At 46.2% G+C, this 11,588-nt stretch overlaps 2 protein-coding genes across 2 annotated transcripts; both read right to left on the bottom strand.

Annotated features, from left to right (window-relative positions):
* Positions 1–2,450: 2,450 nt before the first annotated feature.
* Positions 2,451–4,924, bottom strand: LOC123182592 (lipoyl synthase 2, chloroplastic). The gene is made up of 7 exons (XM_044595221.1): positions 4,474–4,924; positions 4,190–4,371; positions 4,024–4,114; positions 3,791–3,948; positions 3,328–3,499; positions 3,092–3,202; positions 2,451–2,792 (listed from the first exon to the last, which is right to left on the bottom strand). The coding sequence occupies exons 1-7, from the start codon at positions 4,789–4,791 to the stop codon at positions 2,709–2,711; spliced, it is 1,116 nt and encodes a 371-aa protein (XP_044451156.1). The 5' UTR covers positions 4,792–4,924; the 3' UTR covers positions 2,451–2,708.
* Positions 4,925–5,706: 782 nt separating this feature from the next.
* LOC123182590 (protein PAT1 homolog 1) lies at positions 5,707–11,588 on the bottom strand. Its single transcript, XM_044595218.1, has 5 exons — positions 11,309–11,588; positions 10,891–11,060; positions 9,068–9,124; positions 8,332–8,401; positions 5,707–8,112 (listed from the first exon to the last, which is right to left on the bottom strand). The coding sequence occupies exons 1-5, from the start codon at positions 11,373–11,375 to the stop codon at positions 6,032–6,034; spliced, it is 2,445 nt and encodes an 814-aa protein (XP_044451153.1). The 5' UTR covers positions 11,376–11,588; the 3' UTR covers positions 5,707–6,031.

The raw sequence follows: 11,588 nt of genomic DNA on the forward strand, positions 1-11,588 counted from the left end.
CTTAGATGAGATTCTTTTAGCATTGTGCACTCCCCAGCAGTTTCTACCTAGCTCCGCCAGTGCAAATAAGCCCTTAGACATGATGGTTGAGAAGTGCAGGTCGTACACCGTGCAATGCATCAGGTGACAATCGTGTGATGGTTGCAGCACAACACAATATCGTTCGATCTGTCTGGTGCAAATCACATGCTTGGACATATTGATAATTGTAACACCCTGGATGCAGCGACGCTAGGAGAAGCGCCGAGACCATGCCAAGGCTAAGCGTGCAACAGCAAAACAATAAGAAAAGAAGAGCAGCTGAAGGTGCTAATTGATGAAACTGAAGAAAGTGCAGGCAACACTTGTGCGGGAAAGGTCACTGGATCCAAAGAGAAAGAACAAGATGGTGGGCCCCACAAGTCAAGGAGACCAGCAGCCTCATCCAAGTGATACGCCTCGCGAGGAATGGATCACATACTGACAGTGGGCCATTGTTGTAACTTGTAAGTGTGTGCAAGTTGTAACATAAATGTCTTCGATTCGTCTATTCTCGGCATCAGGTTGGATCATGAAACTGAACCGACGGACCGTGACAGACGGGCGCGGCGTGCCGCTGCGCGGGTTAAGCTAGATTTTTTAAGAATGCAAGCAAGATCCATACATACATCGATGCTGCTCAGGTACTTCTCATCCCCATGTTCCTGTTTTCACTTCCAAACTAAAAAGGTGGCGGAGTGGACAAGTTTGCACGGGCCTAAAGTGCAAGCTCGAGCTGAAAGATGCTACGAGTGGGTCAATTTGGAGAGAAAACTCATATCTGTATCTTCATTTATAGAGTTGTAGGAGTAGTTAGCAGGAGACAAAAAATACTATATTTCTTTACAGAGGGAGTACTTCACTAGTTTTGGATGGAGGGAGTAGTAATTAATGTTTCACCAACGTGTTGAGAGGATCAGTAACTATGTAATAGTTGGACCTAACGTAAAAGGTCCACTCTCCGCCTTCCCCTTACATCACTCGCTCACTATCGGGCATATCATCTCTCTCGCTCCTCTTTCTTTTTGGCAAAAGCTAGCGCTCTCTCTCTCTCTCCCCCCCTCCCTCCCTCTCCGTTTAGATCACTACAGTAATGATCTAAACACTCTTATATTAATTTACAGAGTAGTTTTGTACGGTACTCTTCAGGCTTTGCTCTTTGCTTCACTTTTATGTCACTTTTGATCTCATTGTTTCCTTAACTCATGGTTGAGTGCATACGTTCGGTCCTCTTTGAACCCGCATGGGTTTGTTCTTAGAGGGTCTCCCATGCCGTTAAATATGTACTCCCTCCGTTTACAAATATAAGATTGACATGAAGAAAAACAAATACTTTTGTAGCTCATCATTTATTGGCAAGTATAGAAAAATAGATTTGCCAGCTACTTGTTTCATGGCTTTAATTTAAGCTCCATGCAAAGTCGTAGGCAACACCTAGGATAAAAGCATGTCTGAGTCACATGCAGGGAAACTTGCCACGTGTGGTTCTTGACACTGTTATTAGAGAATTTTAGAAATTATCGGAATCCGGGGAAGAAAATATGGCAGGGAACAAATTTCTTATGATTGTGAACTGGATAAATATCCTTGGAAGCTAATCCCCTGGAAAGTGCGGTAGTAGCATCCAAATGTACAAATGTTGTGGCAGGGCCGGTCAAATCAAGAGAGGGAATGTGATGATTGGGGTTTTGAATAAGATAACCTTTGCATTTTAGATTTGGGTCTTTTTTGTATTTCAAAATAATGAAGAAGTCAAATAAGAGGTGTTCAACTTTTTATGATTCTGGCATAGAGCTATTTTGCCACTCAGGGTTTTATTTGAAATCCAAATTGAAATGCCTCAACTTGACAAATTGGCGGGCTCTGGCAGGACAATTGATTATATTCCCCAATTCATAACTACTCCCTCCGTTCCTAAATACTTATAAGTCTTTTTAGAGATTCCAATACAAACTACATACGGATGTATATAGACATATTTTAGAATGTAGATTCACTCATTTTGCTCCGTATGTAGTCCGCATTGGAATCTTTAAAAAGACTTATATTTAAGAACAGAGGGAGTACAAAAGTAAGAGGTCAGAAATCTTGGTATCCAAAGGTCCCTAAAGGGCATTCATTGCTTGCTCCTTTTGGATATTTCAATATGGACTACATACGGGCTGAAATGAGTGAACAAACACACTAAAACATGTCTATATGCATCCGATTCAGAAAAAAGTACCAGCAAAAAAATAGAACATATTATATTTGTGAACAGAGTGAGTACTCACTTTGCAAGTCGCTGGCACACACCAGTGCAAGTGCAATAAATATTTCAGTTTAGGCACGTAATGGCAACTCTAAACTCTAAAGGAACTCCAGCAGACATGCCAAAACACACTGTGTTTCAGAAAAAATCAGGACACCACTATATATAGCACTATAAATCATAGAGAAAGCAGCAGATGCAACATCTGCCGGATTTCCATACAGGCACACAACTATCTGTCTAAGCAAGTGATACAAACAAAAATATTCGGCACGCGCCAGAGTGCCCAGAGAAATTGAATATCAGGTGTAAGCAATCATAAAACTGACAAGCGTCAAACTTTGAAGGATCAACATTGCCCTACGCTCTGGAGGCCTCAGAATTAACTCTTCCTGTGTAAAACTCTGGCACAGGATAGAATGGACTGGCGGGAATCAGACTACGATGCAGATACAAGCTGGGCCTTTTTCTGTCTGACAAAATTTTGGACAAATATCTCCCCCGCGCGGTAAGACGACCGGACCTGAAAAAGTACGAGAATACAAAAGTGAGTTCCTGTAGTTTGCTAACAGCAGCAACCACAAAACTGCGTACGATTCCACCACCAATAACTAACAAGACAAGGGCTAGCTTTTTCTTTTGTGTGGTTTCACAAGCTGGATAGCAGAGAGGCATGTTTTATCGAGGATGCAAAACAACAACAGTTTCCCTGTCTGGGTGAGTGGGCATTGGTAAAAGTTTTGTCTTCTTTATATAAACACTGGTATTCCTTGTCTCAAATATTATTATCTAAGAACATAACCAGCTATATGCAATGCTTACCAGAGGTCCGCTAGCAACATACACAAATCCTAAAGATTCTCCATACTCCTTCCAGAAATCAAACTTCTCAGGAGTCACATATTCTCTGACTCTCAAATGTCTTTCTGTTGGCTGTATAATCAAGGAGATATGGGTGTTACAGCATTTACAAAGGCAGCAGGGTAATATTATAAACTAAAAGGTACACTGTAAAGTCAATAAATATTCTCCTCAAATAAAAGGGCTAAACATCAAACCTGTAAGTATTGTCCCAAGGTCAGAATGTCAACGTCAATGGCCCTCAAGTCAGCCATGGTTTGCTTTATCTCCTCATCTGTCTCACCTAGACCAAGCATGATCGAGGACTTAGTCACCATGCCCTTTTTGCAAGCCTTTGCTTGCTTCAGAACCCCTAAGCTCTGATCATATCTGTACAGATAACAGACTGGAAATAAGGAAACAGTTACACCGCCAGATGCTAGTATGATGACATTAGTGATTTCCCTTCTGTGATTGCTTCTAAAATTATCAGAGAAGATGCAGGTTTTGAAATTACAGGTGTCATGTGACCAAATCATAGAGTACTGTAAATGAGTGTGACGAACTCAGAGGAGGGTATTGACGATATAGTGATTTAGAGGACTCTCCTAGTTAGTATGCACAATGGTGGGGGCACAATAGACTGAGCAACATACAGAAGAAGTCAGAGAAGTGCATTACCCTGCTCGGGGATCTCTAACTATTCTCTGCATACTCCTCACAGTTTCGATGTTGTGCGCATACACATCTAGACCAGAGTTTGCCAGAGACGCAACTGCCTCCAGGTCGCCTCGAAAATCCGAAGTTAGACACTCCACCAATATCGTAGGCTTCAACTCCTGATCAGAAGACCCAAAACTATCACATGGTAGATTCACTAACTTAATCAGCAAGCTAAGGCGTCAGGGACGAACCTTGAGAGCCCTGACTGTTTCGGCGAAATGGCCACTTCCACCATCAGGGATGTCATCTCTGTCCACACTTGTCAACACAACATAGTCCACTCTGCAAAAACAGCATTCCTCAGATCACATCATCTTATCGAGTTCTTAACATGCCGATAACTGTCAGCGATCGTACCCCCAACTCGCAATCGCGATGGCCGTTTTCAGAGGCTCGAGGGCGTCGGGCGGCGGAGGCTTGTTACTGGTCTTGACGGCGCAGAACCGACAGCCCCGGGTGCAGGTGTCGCCGAGGAGCATGATGGTCGCGGTGGCGATGCCGTCCCCTTCTCCGCCGGCGCCGCCGCCTCCGTTCCAGCACTGCGGCAGCAGCAGGCAAACCATCACCAAATCGCTGAAAGCATTCACCCGGGCCACAAACACGGCGGCTCCGTGGCAAGAGGATTGATTGGCTCTACCTACCTCTCCGATGTTGGGGCACTGGGCCTCGACGCAGACGGTGTTGAGCTTGAGCTCGCCGAGCGACTCCCTGAGCCGGGCGTACTTGTCCCCCTGCGCCGCCCGCTGCCGCAGCCACGCCGGCTTCCTCGCGTCCGGGTCCCTCCCCGTGAACGGCGTCGGCGGGGCCCATCCCGACGCCGCCGACGACGACGACGCAGGCTCGCCGTGGCATCTCACCGCCGGCGCCGGCCGGGGCCGGGCGAGGAACCTCGCGCCCGCGGAGCCCCGCGCCAAGGGGGGCGGGGGCGGGGGCGGAGGCCGGGCGAGCGAGCTCTGCATTGTGGCGCGCGGAGGGATCGAGGCCGGCTGGATTGAACCCTAGGGCGCCATCGCTGCCGCTGTGTAGCGCGGCGCGGGGGCGATGGTTCCGAAGCGGGGGGGAGAGGGCTCTTGGCTGTGACGGATTTGCCCCTGAGATCTGCTGCCTGGGAGGCGGGTGATGGGGAGGGTAGGATGGGTACTTCGCGGGAAGACGGCGATCGCACCAAAGCCTCGCCGTGTTTTTAACTGAATGAACACAGGCTGAGTAGTGGTTGGTAAGCAGTTTTTGACCTTGTGTGGTGGTGGGTGCGATGGTGGCAACACCGTGCCGTGTTGGACGCCGGCGTGGCGGGTGGGGAGAAGGCGACGGCGGCTCTGCGTCGAGCTCCGGGGGAGCTCGCCGGCCGGACCAGAGGACGAAGGTTTCGGTGACGGTGACAAAATCCGACTGCGGTCGAGACTTCACCTGTGAGTAGTAGCCTGCTGTTGCTGTCAAAGTTCATGCCATCTTCAGTCATTTGCTCTGCCTGCACATGATAACAGCGTGCCAAATTCACCTGTACATACAAATTTCCAGGAACAAAAGCCCGGTTTTGCAGCGCAAAGCGAAAGAAGTTCGCCCCGTACATACAAATTCCCAGGAACAAAAGCCCGATTTTGCAGCGCAAAGCGAAAGAGCATAACGCTAGATGAAAAAATGATGCAACAATAGGAAATGAGAGGAGACGCAAATCATAACCAAGCTTACAAATAAGAGACCTCACACACATATGTGTAACCATCTCATATCTCACCAATGCATATAGATAGAGCAGACAGAGCTTCAACACTGCCACCACTCACACAAGAAACAAGATCCCCCACCCCACCCCACCCCTCCACCACCAAGAAGCAAACACAAGACAGTCTGTAGAAACTCTACTTGCACAGCCATTGCCACCCCACACCACCTTGTTTTTCACCGGGAGAAAATAAGGGTTAAAACTAGGTTTCCATCTGGTCCATCACTGCACAGTTACAACACAGGGTACATACATGGACAATCTGTCATGGATATATAGCCATCAGGCGGGGAATCATACACCCACCTGAAGAAGAATGCTGGTTCTATTAAATTAACCTCGATCCTAGTCACAGCCTCAGGAACGCTAACTTTCGACACGGAGCCAACGGAACTTCTCCAAGCTCACACATCTTGCGAAGCAGGAAGCATGTCTATCTGTAATCACCATCTGAAAGACAAGCAGCACATGTACTTTTAACCGGGAACAGGTTTGGAAGTAGTAGAATGCCCGCCCCTAGCGCCGGAGTGGTTGTAGCCGCTCACGGGCATGGATTTCCGAGCAAAGTCAAGAAGCATCTGGCGTTGTTCTTCGCTGGTGTGCGGAAGGCTTGCACGCAGTAGCTCGACGGGCATCTCCCTGCTGACGGCTTTCGAGGCTTCAGGTCCAGCCATTGAGTTGGATCCCTGCATGCTGAACCTCTGCAGAATGCTCCCGTACTTGCTGTCGCAGTATTTCGTCAGAAGCCCAAAGAAGGCATCGAACGACGCCTGCCAAAGCGAACGGGTTGACCTGCTGTAGTTGGCTGCAGAATGGGGGTCGGCCAGTAGCTCAGTTGCTCTGTCCAGTACTGATTTGATGATTAGAGCAGCACCATCACCAGCTGAGCTGCCAAGAGGGCGGAGAGGTGGCTGTTGCGATGAGCAGACAACAGCGGCGAGGCAGGCGCTAAGGGCACTGAGCTCCATGTGATGCACGCAGGAGGACACGGTCTTGGCAAGACTAACTGTTGTTTCTGCAGCACCAGAATCTGACGGCAAACCCCCAAACAAGCTCCTAAGATGCCGAAAGATAGCCATGCAAACTATGCGGGTCAGCTCACTTCCAGGGGCAAGAAGTCGGAGATACCGTGCCAAGAGCTTGCGTCCTTTAGGGAGAGAAACAATGCGGAGAAAAATAAGGTCATCCGTCGGGGCCAATCCAGATGAATTGCCAGGTTTGTTGGGGCCAAAAGGGTCGACAAGCTCAAGTGATGTAGCTAAGCCTTCAAGGAGGACCTGCCGCCTTCGCCTCAGTTGGAAGCTGCTGTCCTGTGCCTGGCTAGACTGTAACACACGGTCAATATCATTTACATCTAGAAGAAGACATATACCATCCTCAACGGTAATTCTGGCTGCCAGCATTGGCTCTTTCTCCAGTGGCCTCGTAGATGACTTGTGACCATCACCAGATGCAGGAATATCAACTTCAAGAAGAGGGCGAGGCCTACGTATGGAAGAGAATGACACTCTTCCAAGAGAATCAACCTTCAGGTATGAATGCTGATCACCACCAGACCTAGACTTTGAGTGGGAGTCTTTTATTGACGCGGGGGAGAAATTCACCTTCTTCTGAGAATTGACAGATCTTTTGGCTATACAAGCTTGGTGGTAGTAGTCATCGACGTAAGGATCACTGCTGTGACTGCCAGAGTGCTGCATTCTTAAAATAGTATCAATCTCTTCGGATGACATATACTTTGATCTGAATTTTGTTCCTCCAGTGTCAACATTCTGGCTAGCTGTATCAGATTGTTGTTGAGAAAAGCGTATACTGTGTTTTCCTCTTCCTGACCTTGATCTCTTGTCCCTTGGTGAAGGCACACTAGGAATATGATCAAACCTGCCTATTATCTCTGGGGAATGATGGTGATACAAGTGAGGCTGCATGTTTAGGTAATTGTGATGAGGCGGTTGAACTAGTGACAACCTCTGCTGCTGCTGTTGCTGCTGAGAAAATAGCAAAGAAGACATTGAACTGCCCGGAAAAGATAGTTGTTGCTGCAATAAACTGGGCTGTAGATTAAGATGCTCAAAAGCATGCGAACCAGCTTGATTTGGCCATTCGTTTTGCAGCAAGTTGTTTGCGTATAGATCTGCAGAAGTGTAAGACATGCTTCGCCCCAACCGCAGTCCATGAGGTAGACCAGTCATGTTATATGGAGAACCAGTAAGTGACGAACTTGGAGAACCCATTTGGTAACCAGCACCAGGTGATGGAATGCTCGAGTGCCGCGTAAGACCTTGTGCAGGATAAGATAATCCACCACCACCTGGTGGAGGATAGGATGTAAATGAAGGAGATCTATGTCCCAGAATAGGTTCACTGGAGCGGTGTTGTAGTGGCTCCAGGGGATAGGATGATGTTCGGCTCAATGGTTTTGACTCTCCAAACTGAGGCAAATACTGTGGCTGTGGACACAATTGTTTGCTGTCTTGAAATTCATCGCTGTCCAGTATATCATGATCCACCCAATTCGAGAACTCTGCTTCCTGGGCCCAGTCGGTAGTCAAAGAACCTAAAGAAACACGATATTTAGCTCCGGAATACAGAAACGAAAATCTGGACATGTATATGGACAATATTTAGGGTTTGATTATCATCTTCCATATTAAACATGTCTAAATAAGGTGGCCAGCGCAATGTTAAGTATATCTATGTTTAGACTACATGTAACATGAAGAAACTTTTCCAATATCAAGCTTCAGTAGTAACTGGGGGCAGAAATGCAACTTACTTTCCCTGGAAATTGATCGTCTATCACCAATAACACCAGGATTCCTTGTTCCACCAATACTTCGGTTCAACTGAAGACAAGACATTTTTTTTCAGTAAGCAGTCCATGAGAAATAAAAAGGGGAAAACATTAGGTGGCCCATGAAAGGGCCTATACTCAGTTTTAACTCACAAGGCTCAAAGATCTTGACAATGTACTATACCTATTCCATTTATTTTTAACATATTAGTACATTTCAACTTTGGTATTTAGATATGTAAGAATGCAATCCGGATTCATGCCATATTTTGAACTTGAGTGACCGATTAAATCTGGGCATATGGTGTGTTTTATCCACTTATATATGAATGGCTAAAACTAGAACTTGTGTGACCGATTAAAAAAATGTGTTTTATCCACTTATCCTTAGCATATAATAACTCAGAGTACTCCAAAGTCATTTTCAGGATTGCATAATTTGACACAATAGATCATCTTTTTCACAATATATTAGTTGACCATATATTATGCTCAACGTCTTATAATACTTTACAGAGGGAGTATTTTAGAAAGACTCATGAAATAGTACAGGAAAATAACTGCATTGAGCATGAAGTAATAAGCCTTCAAGAGCATAAAGGGTCATCCTGGACATACTAAATCGTTTGAAACTACAGATAATTCAATATATTATAACCATAGGTATGAAATATAAGACCACCAACTGAAGTAATCAAGTTAGATATAGGCTGCTAACCTTTGCGAATGTGCTTGCAAGATCATCAATTTCAGACAAGTTACTCATGCAATCAATCTGCAAAAACATAAGAACAAGACAAATTTTCATCATGAAAAATAGAGGGAACATGACTACAGGAGTCAAAAGAAAGCAAGGCTGAAAGAAGAGCGACCAAAGTTACACAGTAGGCAGGAAAAAACTTGCAGAATAAGGAAATCTAGAAATGATTTATGAAGCAAATTGGCAACGTTAAACATGAAAGTGGTGGAAATTGAGCTACTTCAGAATGTAATGTCGAAGGTTTGATAGGTCAGTCCTATATCATTATACTTGCTACGAAAGTCTATATTGGGCGATCAACTACAAAGAAAGAAAATAAAGCATTTTGATCTCCAGACAAGCCTAGTAGCTACAGATTCTTCATTCCAGTATAATAGCTACAGCCTATAGGCCTACGCACTTATAGGCACTGACTAGAAGTAAAAACAGTTAGGCAGAATACGCTCGCATTTGCATCATGAAATACTGCAAGGTGTCACCTAAAGTTCCATACCAAGTAGCAATCACTTTAAGTTGCACCTGGTTACCAGATCTGCTCAATAAATGGATATGGGTACTCAAATCTAAGTCCAGATGGCAAAAACACTGATGGTGTTTGTGTATGTGGTGGGACATAGTGCAGAAGAAAGAAGGAATTTTATTTGATCCAAAGACGCATCCTACCATCACGTCCCTTTCCTGATGACAACAGCTCAATTTACATTTCTCAGTACTGAGATATTATTATAAAGAACGCTCATAGTTGACAATAAATCCTCCATGTTCTAAAAATACACTTTTGTTCAATCAAGTCCTAACCAATAAAAAGACACAAAAAATATGATGGTTATAACACTTATGGATGCAATTTACTATATGTTTTCTTATCATCTTAAGTATTAAGTCAAGATGTATCCCCCTCTAAGACTAGAGTAAAAAGGACGGAGCTATCATCCTACTGCAGAAAAGAGCACCCACTCATGAGTCATGACTCATCCAAAAGTAGCAATCACCAATAAACACGGTCAGGACTGTGCGAAACATGCAATGCACATAATTTCACAGCTTTCAAACATTAGCAAACACCAATACACAAAGAGAACTTTAGGAAGCATGCAGCAGTGCAGCACACAATCAATAGCAACAGGGAAGCCGGCTTCGCGGGATACTACCATCACGTCTTTTACAGCTGACAATAGCCCAATTTACATTTCTCAGTACTGAGTTATTATTATAAAAGAATGCTCATAGTTGACAATATACCCTCCATTTTCTAAGAGAACAATTTTGCTCAATCGAGTCCTAACCAGTTAGAAACACACACAAAAATGATTTTCTTAGGTACATTTTGTGGAGATCATAACGCTTAGGGACACAATTTACTACTCCCTCCGTCCGGAAATACTTGTCGGAGGGACTATGTTTTCTTATCACATTAAATCAGATGCAATCCCCTCCAAAACTAGAGGGGCAGTTCTCTTGACCTATTGCATCCAAAGTACACAATTCCTCCTTACAAGAACAAAAACAAAAGGCAAAAATCGAATGTACTACCGCCGACCAGTACGTCCAAAAACAACAAGCTATCATCCTGCTGCATAAAAGAGTATCCACTCAGACTCATCCAACAGTGGCAAGCACCAACAAACAGAGTCAGGACCGTGCGAAACATGCAATGCACATAATTTCACAGCTTTCGAACAGTAGCACGCACCAACACAAAAATCAGGGCTCTACGAAGCATGCAGCACACAATCGATAGCAACAGCGGAAGCCGGATACAAAGTCGGTGAGAGCCGCACCTCTTCCCCCACAGGAGACAGCTGGTATGCCCCATCATCGTGCCCACCGAAGCCGCCGCCATAGCCGCTGTCCAGGCCGACGTCATCCGCCATGCTGCCGCCGAGCTCCAGCCCCTCCAGCGGCGCCTTGCCGAAGAAGGAGTACTGCCCCGAGTCGAAGCGCGAGCTCTCTGCAGAGGAAGCAACAAAGAAAAACACATAAATCTCCATTGGTGCCACGCGAAAACGAGAGAATCTGCCCAGGCCGCGCGCGAGGGACGCGAAATTCAGCGGAAGCACGCGGAGAAGCGCCGTCTGCGGCACGGATTCGACGGTAAGGCCGCTGAGTTGCGAGCCCAGGCAGGCGGATCAAACTCAGCAAACTACAGCCCACCAGAACATCACTGGGCAGCGCCGCAGCGGAAGGAATCGCAATCACCTGCGGTGGAGGCCGACGAGGATGAGCCACCGCCGCCGCCGCCGGCGTCCGCCCGGAGGCCCCTCATCGCAGGCAGGGAGCGGGCGGCGCTGCTAGGGTTTGGATTCCGGGGGCGGGCACGCGCTTGGGTTTTGGATCTGGGGGAGCTGCGAGGCGGAGAGGGGTACAGCCGAGGAAAGCTCGCTCAGTAGACGCGCCTTGGCTGCTTTACTTCCCTCCCCTTCTCTCTTGGCCTTGGACTCGACAATAATCTTTAAAAATATAAGCCGAAAATGATAGT

The sequence above is a fragment of the Triticum aestivum genome, chromosome 1D (assembly GCF_018294505.1).
Source record: "Triticum aestivum cultivar Chinese Spring chromosome 1D, IWGSC CS RefSeq v2.1, whole genome shotgun sequence".
Taxonomy (NCBI): Eukaryota; Viridiplantae; Streptophyta; class Magnoliopsida; order Poales; family Poaceae; genus Triticum; species Triticum aestivum.